At 24.0% G+C, this 19856-nt stretch overlaps 2 protein-coding genes across 3 annotated transcripts in view; one reads left to right on the plus strand and one right to left on the minus strand.

Annotated features, from left to right (window-relative positions):
• Nucleotides 1-19856, minus strand: part of LOC103579801 (RAC-gamma serine/threonine-protein kinase) — a 65404-nt gene that overhangs the window by 42837 nt on the left and 2711 nt on the right. The gene's annotated exons all lie outside the window — the stretch shown is intronic.
• On the plus strand, nt 68-19343 carry LOC103579796 (RB1-inducible coiled-coil protein 1). The gene is made up of 9 exons (XM_014439370.2): nt 68-1059; nt 5227-5435; nt 10322-11126; nt 11311-11728; nt 12329-12561; nt 12943-13108; nt 15057-15806; nt 16324-17517; nt 18206-19343. The coding sequence occupies exons 1-9, from the start codon at nt 992-994 to the stop codon at nt 18317-18319; spliced, it is 3957 nt and encodes a 1318-aa protein (XP_014294856.1). The 5' UTR covers nt 68-991; the 3' UTR covers nt 18320-19343.

The raw sequence follows: 19856 nt of genomic DNA on the forward strand, positions 1-19856 counted from the left end.
CAAATATATATATATATATATATATATATATATATACATATGCGGACATATATGTATTACGGTTTTTAATACACACAAGTGATCACATATATAGATATATATGTGTATATAAAATATAGTTAGATAGAAAATCGTGATTTTCTTTGTTCGCTGTCTTGCGCATTCATTTTTGTTATAACGCGCAGTCTTTGTTCTCATTTATTATTTTAATAATATACATAAATATAAATATATATTAGTATTTACGTTAATTAAATATACATATATAAACAAACAAATGGAATAAAATATAATTTTATAATTTGTATCAATACATAAAAATATATTGATATAGATAAATAATAAATATAAAAATAAAATTAAAAACGCAAGTGCTTTGTTTTGAAGAACCAGCTGATTGACAGATTAAAGATTTTTTAAAAAAACTTGGGAATGAATATAAATTGAAAGTTATTATCTATGATAAATTTTCATTACCTTCATAGTTACTAATTAACGTAATTTATATGGTTGATAATAATTAATCATAATAATAATAATAATAATTGTTTGTGAATCTATGATAAAAAACAGATTAAACGGGGCCGTCCTCGCAAATTGTGAGATACGTGGGGTACGGCCCCAAAGCTGACTACTGGGGTTACTAAGGGACATATTTTATGTCTCTAATTTAATTACAAATAATAAATAAGTACACAAGTTAAGAGAAGCAGAGAAGAAAAAAGTAAAATTTTGATGGAGTTTTTGGAGTTGGAGCTGAAATTGGAGTTGAGTTTGAATTTATGAAAAAAATAATCGAATTTTAAATCTGAAGATTTAAATTTACGGATGCACCATAAATGTGATATGAATTTATATTTAAAATTAAACTAATTGGATATTTTTGATAAATTGTTAGTCTTTTTTTTTACGCTTTGGTAGCTGAGTTTTTATAAAGTTTCTTTTGGATTAAATTTTGCTGAAGAAGTTTTTATTTGAGTGAATTTCGAAAATGTTGTATGTATTTCATGTTGATACTGGTGCTACGTTAACCTTTGACATCAAATTAGCACTTCAAACGTGAGTATTTGTATTTACTTTTGTTTTTTAATTAATAATTTTGTTGGTTAATTGATAAAGTTTAATTATTTTATTTTTATACTTTTAGAGAAAGATTAAAATTTTATTGAATTAATAAAAATGAGAATAATTTCTCGAGTGTTAATTTTACAAATTTAATACTCTAACTGTTAGTTAAAAAAAAATTTTTTTATTAAATTTTATTTTAATAAAAATTCGTTTTGAAGAGAGTTTAGTATTTATTAATAATTTGGAATTGTTTAAGAATGTTAAATAATATTCAACAATGTTACCTTAAATTGTTAACACTTATATTCTCGATAATTATTTTTAATAGACGATATTGTAAGGATTTAACTCTTCAACTGTGCTAATTTTTTAAACAGTGTTAAATAGTATGTAACAAAATGAATTCTATTAATAAAAGTGTTAACTGATTAAAAATATTTATTGTTAAACTGTATCATGTGTTAAATTTAGTTAACAGTGTTAAATATTTTTCTTATTGAAAAAAAAAAATATTTAACACTTAAGTTATTAATTATAAGCTGGAATTATTGAAAGAAAATAAATTTAATATTAACATAATTAACACTCAATATTACAAGAGAAATTAAAAAAAAAACTTTTTTTTCAAAATTTGTCTTAAATTTTAAATAATTTAAAAAACAAAAATAAAAAAATTGATGTTATTAAAATAATATTTTATAATTCAATAAAATTACTTCTTACTACCGTAATACTTATTTTTAACCATTTTATTTCCCGGCAAATTGAAATAATAAAAATAATTACAAAAATATAATAAAAATCAATCATTATTTTATCTTTTTTTTTTTGTTATGCTTCAAATTATTTTTATAAATTTTTAAAAAGTAATATTAGATCCTACAAAAATATGGAGATGAGGTTAATGATGAAATAACCTGACCAGATTGCCGTTAAAAAAAAATAAAAATACAAGCAAGAAAAAGAAAAAATTACGTATCAAAGTTGGCGAGTAACTTTGCTTGTAATTTTGTAGCGTTGACGCAATATTACTTACGATGTCATAGATATATAGATGGACACAACATATAGATAGATAGCTTCATATATATATTTATATATATATATACATTGATTTAATGGGCTACAAGAGTGTGTACTTAAATGTTGGCTCGTGTCAATTCGTAACTTTAGCCAAGTTAATACGCGTAATACAAGCGGAAATTCATCTTTATTAATATCTATTCAATATATATATATGATAATAATAATAATAATAAGGCTTATAATTTATATGATAGTTCAAAAAAAATAAATTCTTTAAAAAAAAAATAATAAAGTTATCTATTGTTAAGAGTCAAGGTTAAATTAATGATAATTAATATATATATATATATATATATATATATATATATAGTTTTTTTCTAGTCAAAACAAATCTACAGAAAAGTTAAAGAAAATCAATATAATATAAAAAGTGAAATTCAATATCAATAATCAGTATATATATATATATATATATATATATATATATATATATATATATATATATATATATATATATATATATATATATATATATATATATATATATATATATATATATATTTAATGCAAAGTAGTTTGATAGATTTTAAAAATTTACAATTACTACTGTAAATTATTTTAAAGTAAATAAATAAATGAGTGTGAATGTAGCAGACATCAGACAAATGTAGAATTGTTAATAATTAAAGTAAATAATCAATAAAATAAAATTAAAAAAAAAAATGCGCATTTAAAAAAATTTTAAAATTAATAAGTGAATTTTTTATAAATATTATTTTTTTCATTATTTATTCTATTTATTTAAAATTTTAAATTTGTCTGATGTCTGCTTCATTCACACTCATAATAAATAAACCCATGTAAAAAAAAATTGTTGAAAAAGTGTTGACTGTTCTAAACTTCAAAAGGTAACACAATGACAACCTTTTTTTAAACTTCTGAAAATACAAAAAAGAATACAAATGACTTAATACTCAAAATTATTATTTTTGGCTCATTTTTAATTTATTTTGACGCTCCATTAAAAGTCCTAGGCTTCATAATTTTTTACAGTGCAAAATATGTTCAAAAAAAGGTGATTTTGAATTATTTCTGAACATTTTTTGTTTTAGCATATCTTAATAATATCGGAATATTTATTGATTTTTCTCTTAAATTTTCAAGTTTAAAAAAAGTTCATCGTTGTGTCACGTTTTGTAGTTTAAAAAAGTCAACACTTTTTGTATCTATTTTTGAAAAAATTTTTTTACACGGTAGTATTATAGTTAGAACTTTACAATTTAATTGTAAAAGCAAACTAATTTGACATATATCAATGACATGAATTACTTTTAGTAAAATTAAAACCAGCTGTCACAGATACTCATTTTTCTACAATAATAATTTAAAACAATTTTTAATTATACCACATTAATTATTAATTATAAATATAAATATAGAATGTCATTGACGTATTAATGACAAGTAGTTTATTTTGTAGACCAATAAAATAAGTCATTGATATTTATTTTATATAAATATTTATTTTAAGTCAAAATCATATTATAAACTAATAAATTGTCAAGCCTCATTTTTACACTATATATAGGTATATATATATATATATATATATATATTTATTTATTTGTTTTGACTAGAAAAAAGTAAATAAAAATTTCGCGGTCTATTTCGCGATGCCGATTACATACTTGTTATGATTTATTATATAAAGATATATATGTATGTATATATATATATATATATATATATATATATATATATATATATATATATATATATATATATATTATAGATGTATAGTGCTGTTTGAAGTGATTAGATGAAGAAAGAGTTGAAAAAAAGATACAAAATCGTTATAATGTTAAGAAAGAGTTGGGAGAGCTAAGAGTTGAGATTAAAGAGAAAGAAAAATAGTAAATAGGCAAGTTAATTCAGCTAGGGAATAATAATAAGAGTGGGAATGGGGTCTGTTGGGTGTGCGACCCGGTTTTCATTTAGTATCACTTGTCTTTTATATATGTATATATATATATATATAAAAGTGTAAGATGCTATAATCTGACAACTAAACTACTGTACTCTTTACAACAGAATTTGCATATATATGTGTAGATAAGTAGTTAACCATGTATATATATATATATATATAATAGGTATACTTAAAACGTAAGATCATATGTTAGATTTTTATTTCATGAGATTTCATTTTTTCTTTAAAAATATTTAGATTTTTTTTTCTAACAAAGAAATTTATTTAAATATTTATTTATTGAAAAAAAATTTTCTGGTGATAGAAAACAAAATGATTTTTTTTTGTATTGTAATAAATAACATTTAACAGTGTTAAAAAATCATATAATTATATAATTAAAATTTTTAGAATTGAAAAATTTATTTATTTGTTACTGAAGTAGTTTTTTGAGTGTTAAATTTATTTGAAAATTTTTTTACCCTTAAAAATATATTGATCACAATATTTGTGTTAATTTTTTTGAGCACAAATAGTTAAATATTTAACTTGTGTGTTAATAAATTTTATTTTACTGTCACTAGTTATACGTATGAGTGTTAAATTAATTTCAGTGTTAATTTTTTAACACTTAAATTATTGAATGTTAAATAAAAAACGTGAGTTTTGTTTTATCATCACTAGTCAGATTTATGTGTTAAATTTAATTAACAGTGTTAATTTTCTAACACTTACAGTGTTAAATATATAATAAAAAGCGTTAATTTATTTTTTACCATCACTATATTATTGAGTGTTAACTATAATTAACATCGTTAATTTTTTTAACACTATCATAATATTAAATATAATTAACAGTGTTAATTTTTTTTAACACTGTTAAATTACCAAAAAAATTTAAAAGTTTTTTCTTAAATTAAAAAAAAAAAAAACAATTTTTTATCTACTTTTAATGGAAAAAAATATTTGTAATTACTCAGTACTTAATTTCATATAATTTTAATTAAAGATTTAATTAGCAGAAAAGAAAAAACTGATTTAATTACTGAAGATAATAATTTTCCAGAGATTTAAGATAATCATATAAATATAATAGTAGTAATAAATAATAATATATATTTAAAAAATGGGTTATATTATTAACAATATATATAAAATTCCAGTGTCGGTGAGCTGAAGGAAGCGATTGAACGAGAATGTGGGGTTTTAGCAATACACCAAGTGTTACTGATGAGCGGTGGCGAGAGTTTAGAGGCTCATGCACGAGTTTGCTCATACTCTGCTGGCACAGACACAAATCCCATTTATTTGTTCAGCAAAGCATCTATCGAAAGTCAAGTACCACCTATTCCCCACACTGATTACAGTACAGGTAATTTTAATTTTTACACATTTTATTCTACTCATCAATTACTCATGTCCGTCGTTAATTAAATATCTAATTTAATTCCCATTTATTTAATCATTTAATTTTTTTTATAAAATAGTGGAAATTTACTGATCAAATTCAACTTTTTTTTTTACTTGTAACATTATTTATTAATTTTTTTTCCAATTAATTATTCAATTATAATTTAATTACCGTTAATTTAATTCATCTTGATAAAAAAAAAATAATAAAAAATTTTAAAACTAATTTAGGAAAATTTATTGATAAATTGCAGTAAATAATTTTTTATTGTTTGTTTTGTAAGGTTTTGTTTGTTGTTTGTCTGTTTATGTTCGTCGTAGACATTATTTAGTGCGTAGCTATTTGTATTGCATTTAATTTAATTTATTATTCATGAATACATACCCATATACTTTTTTTATATGTATATATATATAAATTTATTTATCAGAAATTTTATTTAAAAATAATCATGTCAGAAATTTATTCTCTGATAAATTTAAAAATGTGTCAATAATATAAATTTACATTTAATAATTACATACATATATATATATATATATATATATATATATATATATATATTGTTGTTTATACTAAACATAAAGTTGTGAATTAAATTAGACATTAATTTTTCACTTTAAATTTAATATATGCCAAGAGTAAATAGTTCATTAAATCATTTAATTTTTTTTTCTTTTAAAAATCAATTTCAAATTTTAGTAGTGTATCAAATTTAAAAAAAAAATTAATATTTCAAACATTGAATCCTCAAAAAAATAAACCGCCTAAATAAATTTCATTTTTCAAATTAAAAAAAAATTTCTAATAAAGTAAAGAAACATCAATTTAAATTTATAAAACAAAATTAAAATTAATGTAATACAAGTAGCTACGCAGCTGAATAATGTCTACACAAACATAAACAAACAAATAATTAACTAAAACAATAAAACCAGACAATTAAAATTTTTTTACAATTATCTACCATTAAATAATAAAAGCATTAATGATAATTCCTTCTTCATTAAACGATAAAAAAAAAACAATAATAATAATAATAATAATAATAATAATAATTTTTCAGTAAAGTATACAAATATGAGTAAGCAAAAGTGAGTTGGCGTAGCAGACTGTTGGACGCCAATCTTACGACAATTTTTTCACTCGTCTCTCTTAGTACATTTATATACATTACATATATTCATACACTTATACAATATATATAGATATATATGTAAATGTTTTATCGCAGAGTTGAGCGCGTGAATCGAGGACGTACTGACTTACTGCATTGCGTAACATAAAACATGAAGACTTTTAAAAGAGCCTAGATATAATATTGAGACTTTGACCCTTTTGCTATTAGGAAAAAAAATTTTGAGCTTTTTAATTTAAAAAAAAAAAAAAGGTATATTAATAAGAAAGATTTTTTTATTGGTGTCATTAGAACCGATAGTAAAATAATAAATAAATAATTTGAACTAAATAAATGATTTATTGAGAGCACGGTGTATTAATAGGGTTATAAAGTGCAAAAGTCACTTGCCATGATTCATTTTATTTTCTATTATTATTATTATTATTACGTTTTAGATTTAATTATTTATTTATTTATAAATGCAGACAGCAATTGGTCATATATTAATATATTAATTATTTATTATTTATTTAGTATTCACATATATGTGGCAATTAATACGACCCACTCATTTATTAATTCGGTCAACGAGATACGAAATAATGTATTGTTTATTATTATTATTATTATTATTATTATTATTATTATTGGAAAATTATTGCATGCTGAGGATTGTCTCGAAAATTACTCGATGATTTTTATAATATTTTATATTTTGCAAAGAGAAAATTTAAAAAAAATTAAATGTATATAAGAGTAAATTTAAATTTAAAAAAAATTTTTTTAATTTCGTCGATGATTTAAATTAAAAATAGAGTAGAAGTACCATTTGTGGCCACTGCTCCATTTTTGGACACTTAATACTTAATTTTAATTAATGAAACAGTAAAAAATAAAATGTCTATAGTCATATTTTGATGAAAATATAATTGTATACATTTTAAAAATTAATTATGTCAATGCACACATTATAAATTATTTTATTTTAATTTTTCAAGTGCCCAAAAGTAGCTAAAAACGGTACTTCTACCTCATATATATGTAAATATATTAAACTGATTAAAAAATATCGACTATTTTTTTTCTATAAACTCTATTTAATAGCAGGGAGATAAAATAAGATGTCTGTTAAACGATCTCTTGAAATCAGAACAGTAGTTTTTTGAGAGCTTGACATTAAAATGGAAATAACTAGAAAACAATGCGGAATTTTAAAAAACTTTATTTGAGATAATTTGTAAGGAATAAAATTTCCTACAAAAAAGTTCCTATAACATTTTGTGATAAGTCTGATAGTTCCGCCGGAAAAGTAAAAAGATCTCGAAATTTACTGAAAATTTGACTTCAATCTCCAATTATTGAACTTTTGAACAGATTAATTTATTAAAAAATTATGACTTTTTTTGTACAGCTTTTAAGTCTCTTTGAAATTATATCCTGAGCTTATCTGTACATTGAACAATTGCCAAGGTATAAAATTCCAAACTTTAAATTTTTTTTCCCATTTTATTTAAATAGGAAATAGAAAATTGCGATGAGTGGTCAAGACATTGTGATATTTTTTACGCACCATACAGTAATTGGTCTTATGAGAGCTTGGTTCAAACCCAACTCACAAATTGCCGTTGTCATGTTATTCTATTCTATATTCTATATTGAATTCCCTTTAAATTGGTGTTTTTTTTTTTAGTGACCTCTAAATATTAATATTAAGAGCTCATCTTTTAACAGGCATCTTATTTTATCTCCCTGTAACTTTTTAATACTGGGTTTCGAAAAAAAAAAATAGTCCATTTTTTTGAATCAGTCATATAAATTTTTTAAAAATCTGTTTTTGGTAAAAGGAAAAAATTTTACTAAATTTAATCTCAAAACTTGAAATATAAAAAATCACTCAATATTAAAAAAAAAATTTGAATAAAAAAAGTTGTTTTTTGCGCAACTCAATATAATAATTTCAACCGTATCGTAGCTTCGAACCGCCGACCTACGGGTAAGATACAGACTCAGTATGATATCCTGCTGTTGCAGCTGAAACTTGACGGGGTTTCAGCTGTAATGATTAATGAATTTTTTTAAACGTAAAAAATGAGCCCAACTCAGGTATATCACGTCGAGGTTGTCACTCTAACAGCTGACTGTACCCTAATCTATTTTTCTATGGTTTCCTACGGCCATTAATGCGCATGTGTCCTTCATGTGTAACACAGGAAAATGCAGTAAAATGTATTTTTTAAATTTTTATTTAAATACTTAAATAAAATCGCAATAATTTAAAAAATTTTTTTTGTTTAATGTTTTTATCATAAAATAAATATCAGAAATTACCTTTCTCAATAAAAAAAAAATTACCATTTAAAAAAAAAAAAAAAAAAATTAATAAATTAAGATAAGAGTTAAGTTTTTTGACACTATCAATTTCCTGTTAAAAATAAAAAATTAAATTATTACTTATCAAAATATAATTAATTATGATATGAAAAATGTGGTAGTTATTTTGACATAATATAAGAACAGTTAACATACGGCGTAATATCATATTTTCAAGTTCAATAAAACAAGCCAAGTTGACATAAGAAATATAATGAAATAAACATGGCAAAATATATAATAATAATAATTGTAAAAAAAAAAAAAAAAAAAAAAAAAAAAAAAAAAAAAACATTGACGTAATCGGTGTAACTAATCACATTTATAACCTTGGAAATTTATTTAACATTAATTAATCATTGCTACTGTTATTATTATTATTATTATTATTATGAAATCTTTTTTTTTTAATTTTATCAATGCCATCATATTCATAATGATTTAATTTAATTTATATTAATTTCATAACTTCCGTAAATGTAGATAAGGCTTGTTAAATTTTTTTCTAGTAGATCTTTGATATATTAATTAATTATTGAGAAAAGATGGCAATTAATTTTTTATACTTTTTTGAAAAAAATTAATCATAGCTTCCGAATTCTAAGTTATGGAAAAATTTTTTAAGACAATTTTGTGAATAATTTTATGACTGACAAAAAAGTTCTGAAAAAAAATCTGGATAAATTGAATACTTCAGAAGATACATGTTGAATAATAAATATATAAGAAACAATTTAAATTTTTGAATTGTTTAAATTTTTAAATTGCTTATAACTTGAAAAATTTTTAATTTATGAAAAAAAGTTTCAAAACAATTTTGTAGAGAATTTGATGGCCGACAAAAAAGGTCTGATAAAAAATTTTGATAACTTCAATAGTTTATAAGTTACAAGTAATATAAAATTTATAATTTATGATATAAACAAGTGTCTAAATTTTGGAAATTGATTAATTGCTTGTAACTTTTAAAATTTTGAGTTTACGGAAAAAAGTTTAGAGACAATTTTATAGAGAATTCAATGGTCGATAAAAAAGGTCTGACAAAAAATTTTGGTAACTTCAATAGTTTATAAGTTAATAGTAATTTAAAATTTATATGTAAATGATACATAAACACTTGATTAAATTTTTAATTGATTAATTGCTTATAACTTTTAAAATTATGCATTTATCAATTTTTACTAAGAGACCTTTTTTCTAGAGCAAAACATTCTCTACAAAATTGTCTTGAACCATTTTTATGTCAGACGAAAATTTGTCGAGTTATAATTAATTTTTATAACAATTGATCGTTGAATTTCTGATTTTCCAAGGGAGAGAATGAAAGTTAAAATAAAAACAAAATAATTTTTTACAGATGTCGATTTAGTAGATCAAATAACAGCTTCCTTATCTATGCCTGCAACCTATGCAACATTAGTAGCACGTGCCCAATTAGCCCAACAATGTTGTGCAATAGCCCGTGAACAAACACGAACATGTGAGCGACTAGTTCATGATCAACATCTCCAACAACAAGGATGGGCAGCAGTAGTAGCTAATTTAGAAGATATAACTCACATGTTCAATTCAAAAGCTGATTTACTGCAACAATCGTTTACCCAATATTTAGAAGAACGTCACCAATACATAGATTTGCTTAGTAATTTTAATAGTGACTTGAATACTCTATCAAAGATACCGATTTTACCGGCATTGAGAGCTCAAGCCGAAGGTTACTATGATCCAGATGACACCGAGGACTACATGCAGCAAAATAACTGTGAAATAATGAGTTTATTACGTTGGATATCAGTTAAAGACAATCAGAGCAACATAGAACTAGTTGCCGAACAATGTTCACGTGGGCTTGAACAGTTTGATGAACGAATGATGGAAGCGCTTCAGAGTGAAGTTAATATGGCTATTGATGCTGCAAATAAACCCGAAATGAAGGAAATCAAGGGTTTGGGTGAACGTTTATTTGCATTGGAACAATTAATGGCGCAGACTAAACGTTTAGTACAGGAACAAGGGGAATTGGCACAGGGATTTCATCAAAATCAAACACGTGCTAATAATTTGGGCGATGCTAGTGTGTTACCCGATTTGTGTGCGAGCCATCGTAAGCAATTGGCAGTTATGATGGAAAATCATAGCCAATTAAGAGATATTCGTAGAAGGTAATATGATACTTTTTTTTTTTTTTTTAATTGGATTAATAGAAATTCATTAAATCAATACTTTGAATTAAATTGATTTAAATAAATTTAATTACTCAAATTGATGCATAGATTTAATTTTAATAAATACATTAAAATTTATAAAATCGATTCAATAAACCAACATTAATTATATTTAAACTAGGTGTACAAGAGCTAAAGAAGAATTATCAGTAAACATATATCAACGATTAAAATGGATAATGTATGTTGAAAATAAAATGCTAGAAGTTGACGGTAAATTAGTTATGTATCACGAAAATTTAAAACGATTACGTCGTCATTTGGACGTACTTCAGCAAATACATTTAGCACCACAAATGTATATTAGCGCTGTCAGTGAAGTTGTCAGAAGACGTACATTTTCACAAGCATTTTTGGTGTGGGCGAGTGATCTTGCTTGTCAATTATTAACAGTACACAATGAGGAAATTACTAGACGTAGAGAATTTCAGAGTAAATTTGAGGGACATTTTTTGAATAACCTATTTCCTGGATTGGAGGATCTCCCACCTAGTTTCGCTACTCAAGCCCCAACTGTTTTTGATAATGGATTGCCTAAGGTAATTTTTTAATATCCGTTTCATATAAATTCAAAAAAATATATATTTTCATTAAAAAATTTTTTTATTTAAAAAATAAACATAATATTCGAGTCACTGATAAAATTACGCGTTAAATGAGTACCAACAATGATATATTTAAATAAATTATTAATTGTCATTAATTTATAAATCGATTACTAATTATATGAACATATATAGTAAAATTTAATTTCATATATATTGATGTGAGTATTCATTTTACTCGTCATCAAATTTCCTGCACTTTAAAATTCATTATTTTTAAAAATTCGAAAAAAACTTTTTCTAAAATTTTGATTTTTTTTTTTTGGGTCGATATATCGATGTGGGTACTCAAACTAAAGGAAATTTTTTTGAGAACAAGAAAATTCAGTCAATTTTATTTTTTCTTTCATGTTTAAAAAATTCCTATTCAAAAAACAATCCGGTAGATAATTAAATTTATTTGCTTAATTAATTTAAAATAGATCTACGTTGAAAAAGAAAGCGATTATAACCATAGTAATAAAAATACAGTGGTTTTTAATTGAAATGGAAAGTAACGCATCTGATGTTTAATATTTACTTTTATTTCAACAGTTGACTGCGGAAGATATGGAATCACTTAAAATTCAATTACCCGATCTCACGGATTCCATTTCAACGCCCGATTTAAATAGCATAACACAATTTTTTCTATCAAAGAGTCTTACTTCAGTAACGAGTAGTGATGTTAATAATATTAATAAAATAATAAAAGAAGATGATAGTACAACTTCAATGCCTGTTGACGTATCGTCTACTAAAGAAACCAGCGATCGAATATCTCACAGGTAATTTTTTCCTTTAAATAAAATTTTAAAAAATATTTTTTAAATAAAATAAGTTTAACAGTTATAAAATGGTCACAATACTCAGTGACCAACTTATCCCTACTTTTTTTAGAAACTAAATAAACATTTACAAAAAAAACGTTGTCTCATTTTGCCCCATTTGTCCCTGTAGCAATCAATTGACTTTAAAAACATATCTATATATATTTATACTCATAAAAATTAAACAGTGACCGATTAAATTTAAATATCAGTTGATAAAGTTCATACTTTGATATTTGAATCGCACCCACTATCTTTTTTTTAAATAATACAATAAACAAAAAAAATTTATATTTAAAAAACAAATTTTCCCGCCTTAATAATTTTTTTTTTGTACAGAGTTGGTTTTGAATCTGAAACAGACACAGACGAATTTGAAAAAATAAGCCAACAAAATGTCGTGACAGATTCAACATCATCGGCAACAAAACAACAACAGCAACAACAACAAGAAAGAGTTAATACCTACGAGAATAAATTAATGATGCCGAATAAACAATTGGAGGTTGGTTGTTCGCAATCCTCCATATTTCCCTCAATATCCTTATCACAATCAAAAAGCATATCCTCATTATTATCAAAAAAAAAATCATCGCGTGTTATTGATTTAAGTAACATAAAGTCATTAACCTTAAGATCAACATCCACATCAACTTCCTTATCTCTATCATCATCATCATCATCATCATCATCATCGTCATCGAATTCCATTGATCGTAATGATAAATTAGTAGCTGGTATTAAATCATTGCGTGAATCGAATAATCCTGATGATGATGATGTTTTTATAAAAAATAATGATAATAATTACTTATTATCACAAGAAGATAAAAATAATTCCTCGATATCATCCTGTCCAATTCCTGAATCCTCAGTACGTCCAGTGACGTGCGACGGCCAACAACAATTAAAATCACAATTAAAAAAAAAACAGGAGGACCAGGAGCTGGAGCAAGTACAACTACGACAGCAAGTACAAATATGTAGACAAATAGACAGTGGTGGAAGTAGTCCATTTGCTGATCCAAGCATAAATAATGATTTTATGAATGCGGAATTTTATATCGATGAATCTTTGCCGAGCAGCCTCAGTGAACATCAAAATGATGATGGACATGCTATTGTTTCTCTTCTTCAGGTACTGGACGCATTTACAGCTCACAACCACTTTTTTAGTAGTCGTAGCCGTAAACGTTCCACTACCTTTTAATTTTTTTTTTTTTTTTTTTTTTTTTTTTAATACTCTTTTATTAAATTATTTCTTTCATAGTTTTTACGACTCATTCATATTTTTTATTCATATATCATATAGGCTATTTAATTAAATTCTTCTCATTCATTTAATAATTTATATTTAAATTTTAATCGTCTATATATATATTATATATATATATATATATATATATATATATATATATATATATATATATATATATATATATATATGTGTTTATGTAATATAGATTATAAAATATTTAAAATATTTTTTGGGATGAATTGCATGTCTAAAATTTTTTTACTATTCATATTTCAGTTATCATATTTTTAATTATAAATCATCAGTTTATATATTTATAAGTTGATTTATTTCCAGGATAGCTGACGCCGTCGCACTATATAGCTCCTTATCCTTCCTCATTTAAATAAATTGAATAAAATAAAATAAATCACTTATTTATAATAACATTCAACGATACTAACATCATCACAATAAAACTCATACTCTATCATGCGTTAGTTACTTCATATTACGATTAACACTTAAAAAAAATTGACACTTGAATATTTTATTTTTTAAACAGAAATTCTATTCAAATTTAATAAATAAATTTTTTAAAAATTCGTACTTTGAGTGTTAAATAAATTAACACCTGAAAAATTAAATGATTGTTAACTTTTTTAATATTCTAAATAATTAATATAAACAAATTTAATTAATTTTTTCTAATTGTGTTAATTGTTAATAATTAAGTGTTAACTTTTTTAACAGTTCAGTGTTAACATTTAAATGCTAAATTTATAACACAAAAAAATTAACTTTAATTTTTTGTTTTAAAAATAAGGTGTTAATTTTTTTAGAAAAGTTAAACTAATTGAGTTAAATTTTTTTTAACACTTAAAATTCTTAATCGTTATTAAAATATTAACTTAAGGTGTTAAATTTTTAACATTCAAGTGTTAAATTACTAACATAAAAGTGTTAAATTATTAATACACAAAAAATTATTTTTTGTTTTAACATGAGAGTCATGTTCAATTATTTAACATTAAAGTGTTAAATTGTTAACATTTATGTGTTAAATTATTAACACACTAAAAATTAATTTTTCTATTTAAAATGAAAAATCAAGTGTTAAATTTTTATTTACATTACTAACAAAATTTTTTAACACAAAATTAATAAGTCAAAATTTTTTTTTTTTAATTTTTAAAAATTGTTTGTATATTTCCAGGAAAATTTGGGTAATACACGCAGCGAAGTAGAACGTTTACGTACAATACTAAGTACCCTAAAATTAGCAATGAATGACGCAATAGTGACATTTAAAAGTGAATTAAATTTATTACGTGAAAAAGTAAATACTGATAAAATTGGTATAATCGACGTTAGCGAACGTATTAATGATGCATTAATTTTACATTCACATGAATGTGAACGTATATTACGTGAACGTGAGCAAGAATTAACAGTTGATCATGAATTAGAATTAGCGGACGCTAAAAAGTTAATTCAATCACGTGATGAAGAAATACGTAATCTAAAGTCAACAATAGTCGCTAAAGAAAGGGAGTTTGCTGAACAAGAGCGATTGCTAACAGCTCAGCTAATGCGTCAAAAATTGGATTTTCAGCAAGAAGAAATTTGTAATTTGCAGAAACGTTATCAAAGTCAATTAAATGAAGCATTGGAACAAGCTAGATTAGACAAAGATAATGCATTGGCACAAGCACGCGAGGCTAGTTTGATTGAAATAAATTCACTGACGTTACAGCTTGAGGAGAGCCATAAAAAAATACGTGAATTGGAAGATACATTGGCTACAACACGTGCCGATCAGTCAAAATTAATTAAAGAGACAACTGATAAATTACAAGCTGAATTTAAAACTGAAATTGAAACCATAAGAAGCCGATTTAAATTAATGGCTGCTTCAACTGTTATGGAACGTAGTCCAAGTGATTCAAGTCTTGAAAAAATTGAGGTATTTGTTTATTTACATTCAAGTGAGAATATTTTTTTAATTATAGTCTTGAATAAAGTATAAACAGAACAAGTATAGTTGGTTTTTTAAAAATATCTCTGTAAATATTGCGATTTTTGAAAAATTATAGGATACCTTTTTTGTAGCTCTTTAAATTCTTTACAAAAAAGATATCTTGTATTTTTTTAAAAAACTCAATAGTTATTGAGATATTTTGAGTTTAAAATTTAACTAGCTAAATATACAAACTATCAGTTTAAAAATAAATAACTTAAGTACCAAATTTTAAAAACAAATGTAATTAATCTTTAATATTAATTAAATTCAAGTAATTAACACTTTCAAAATCTAAGTTTAACAAAATGGAGTTCGTTTTTTTCCAAATGGCGGTATAGAATGCGTGCGCACTTACTCGCCTCACATTTTAAACACAAAACAACATTCTAATTAATTTATTAATTAAAACCATGAAATCCTAAACCTAAATAATTAAAAAAAAATTTTTTTTTAATTCCAGCGTCCCGATGTAATAGAATTATCGAACCACGAATCGATTCTCGCGCAAACAAGAGAAAATCTCGAGTCAGAAAAAGCCGAAGCAGTTCGTCAAGCTCTAGTGAAAGAAAATTCTGATTTTGAAGCTAAATTACAATACGCACTTGCAATGTCAACTAAAAAATTAACATCTGAATTAGAATCACAGCGATTGCGTGAAACAGCACTAGTTGAAGACTGTCGTCAGTATCAAGAAATAATTCGACGTCTTACTGAAGACGATTGTTCAACTCATCAAGCTTTCAAAGAGAAATTAAAAAGTCTCGAGGCTGAAAAATATCATTTGGAAAATAAAATGTCTGCGGACCGTAAAATTTTAAAACAACGAGAATCGCAATTGCATGAATTGGAACTAGAACGTGATGAATTACGTCAGGAATTAAATGACGAGCGTTTGAAAATGAGCCAAAGTAGTTCCGGTGGTTCAAATACTGGAGTCGTAAGCGGAAATACAAGTGGTGGAATTGTTGATACTCTGAAAACATTACTGTCAAGTAGCAAAGATGATATTGAAGTATCGGAGTCTAAAAAAGTACGATTAGAATCAGTAGATGATACGGAATCACTTATAAGAAGATTAGAAATACTTGAAGTTGACAATAAACGTCTCAGTGTTGAATTAAAAGCATCAAGAGAAAGCCGTGAATCAATAGAAGCACGTGTTGATGCATTGGAAGCAGACAAAGTTAGATTAGAAATAGAACTTGTTAAAGAAAGGGCTCTACGTGGTGGATATAGTGGGAGACATACTGGAGGTGGGGGTGGAAGTGGAGGCGGTGTGAGTGACAGTGGTATGGCATCATCTATTGAGTCACGTGACAAAGATATGATTGCTTCGGTGGCTGTTGTTACAGAAACGAATGACGATACAGGAGCTGTAAGAGGATTATTTCGGGAAAAACTTATTAAAAGTACCAACAGTTTGCTAAGCCAATTTTCAATAAGTTTGCACACTTGTAATCCTGGTGATTGCGTTGTTGTACTGTGGGATACTGTACACACTAGTTACATTGTACTGCAGGAATCAAGGACAATGTATTTTCTACATTCTGATTGTGTGGATCTTTTGGAATTAAAAACTGGACCTGATGGTTTGCCAAGACAAATTTATGTTATTGGAGAGGTCATTGATAAGCAGTATTGTCACGCCAAAAAGGTAAGATTTTTTTTTTTTAACTGAGGTTCTGGAAGTGGGAGTTTTTGGTTTAGATATGGGTTGTGGGTACTCGTTTCAGAGGAAATTACATTGAGAAAATGAAAAATAAAGCTATTTTGAAAAAAAAACAAATTTGTTTAATGATTCGAAAATTTGATGATAGGTTACATGAAATTTTTATTTTCGGTTTAAAGATCAGGTTGTGGGGGCTCATTTCAAAGGGAATTTGAAAAAATAGACGAAAAATCGAATTATTTTTTAAAAATAAAATTTTTTATTTTTGTAGTTTCTAGAAGTGGGGAAATTTTTTATTTGGATATGGGTTGTGGGTACTCGTTTGAGAGGGAATTTGACGGAGAATACGAAAACTATTCAGAAAAAAAAAAATTGATGAGTTTGAAAATTTGATGATTGAAGGTTTCGATTTCGGGTTAATTTTTATTTTTGGTTTAAAGATTAGGTTGTGGGGGCTTATTTCAAAGGGAATTTGATAAAATAGACGAAGAATCGAATTATTTTCTCCAAATGAAATTTTTTATTTTTGGAAATTTTATAGAAATTTAACTTTTTTTAACTATAGAGTTGTGGGTACTTATTTTGAAAGGAATTTGAAAATACATAATTATTAAAGAAAAAAAAGTTAAAAATATAAATATAATTCTAATAAAAATAATTTAATTATTTACAGCCGGAAAATCGTTACCACGTGCCTCAAGGTACAAAATTTTACCGTGTAAGAGTAAAACCACTGCAACGAGATTGCACTTTACTAGCTTCATCGTCCGATAAAAGTCAGCAGTAATTATTTTATAAATTTTCACAATTAAAAAAAAATTGAGCTTTACTAACAAAACAAACTAATAATAAATTATTAAAACTCCAAGTTGATCTAAATTTAAAAATGACTAAAAATTTTCTAAATTTTAAATAAACAATTAAGAAAATTAATTTTAATTTTATTGTGAAATAAATTCTGCTGTGATCGACTGAGCTCGTATCATTATTTGGATTTTTTTTTCCATTTCTATAATTAATTATGACAATTATTACAATTATTAATTAATAATGATACGAGATAAAAAAATTTTAAAAAACATAATTAAATATGTTGGCGTTATTGTGATATTGTCGATTATGAATAAGGTGTGTGGATTTAGCTGTGACTGCGTGATAAATTAAGGAAAAAAATAGAAAAAAAAATTAAATAAATAAACAAAACAAAAAAAAAATTAACTTATAATAATAATAGTAATTAAAAATTTTTAGAAACTTATGGTTTGAGAATTAATTAATTAAAAAGAATATTAATCAATTTTTTTTTATTTGATAAAATATCAAAAATCATTTTTTTTTATTTTATTTTATTGGATTATCAAGTAATTTATTTTTAATCATTGGACCGTGAAGATAATACGTGTTGAATATTAATCGTTAATTAATTAACATTTTAATTGGTAATTATTGCGATTATTTAATTAATATCGTAAAATATTTATCGAGAAAATATTAAAGGCATGCAATATATCAATAGCCGATATATAATTTAGAAAAAAAATTAATTAACCTCATTAATTATTGTAACTTATTAACCTTTTTTTTTACTTATCCATAATTAGTCCTAACGGAAAGTTAAATTAAGGGAAGAAAAAGCATTAATGCTGTAAAATTAAAAAAAAATTTTCTTTCAGTTTGTAAAATTTAAAAAAATTTTTTTCAAATATTTTGATACATAACGAAAAATATGACGGAATTTTAGAAATTAAATTAATAAATTTTTATAGTTTTAACTACTTAGTATTAATTAATAGAAAAAAAAATAATCAAAGTTTGATAAAAAAAAGAAAAAGAAAAAAAAATTTATATTGAAAATTATTCAATAAATTTTAATTAATTAAATATGATAAGAGAATAGAGCTGATATTATTTAATTTTTTATTTTGGATAAAAAAAATTTCTTAAGGCTAAATTTTTTCACGTTAGTAAATAAACTCATGCGTCATGTAATTGATAAAAAAATATTAATTGATTTGTTGTCTAATAGTTCACAATAATCAACATTAGATATGTTTATCTTAATATTTTATTATTCGAATATAAAAGTTTGTTAAAAAATTACTATTATTTTTTTTTTGAGATTTATATCTCGGCTAAATATTTATCATAATATTTAAATACGTAATTTTAATATATATAATTGTTTTTTTAAATTATAAAGTAATGAGCGGTCACTACTTTATTTTTTATTCAAACAATTATTTATTACGTAATAAAGTAATAAATAAAATGGTACATTAATTAGAAAAAAATATTTAATTAGATTATTGTTTGCACACCAGTGG

This window comes from Microplitis demolitor, chromosome 6, assembly GCF_026212275.2.
Source record: "Microplitis demolitor isolate Queensland-Clemson2020A chromosome 6, iyMicDemo2.1a, whole genome shotgun sequence".
In the NCBI taxonomy this organism is placed as follows: Eukaryota; Metazoa; Arthropoda; class Insecta; order Hymenoptera; family Braconidae; genus Microplitis; species Microplitis demolitor.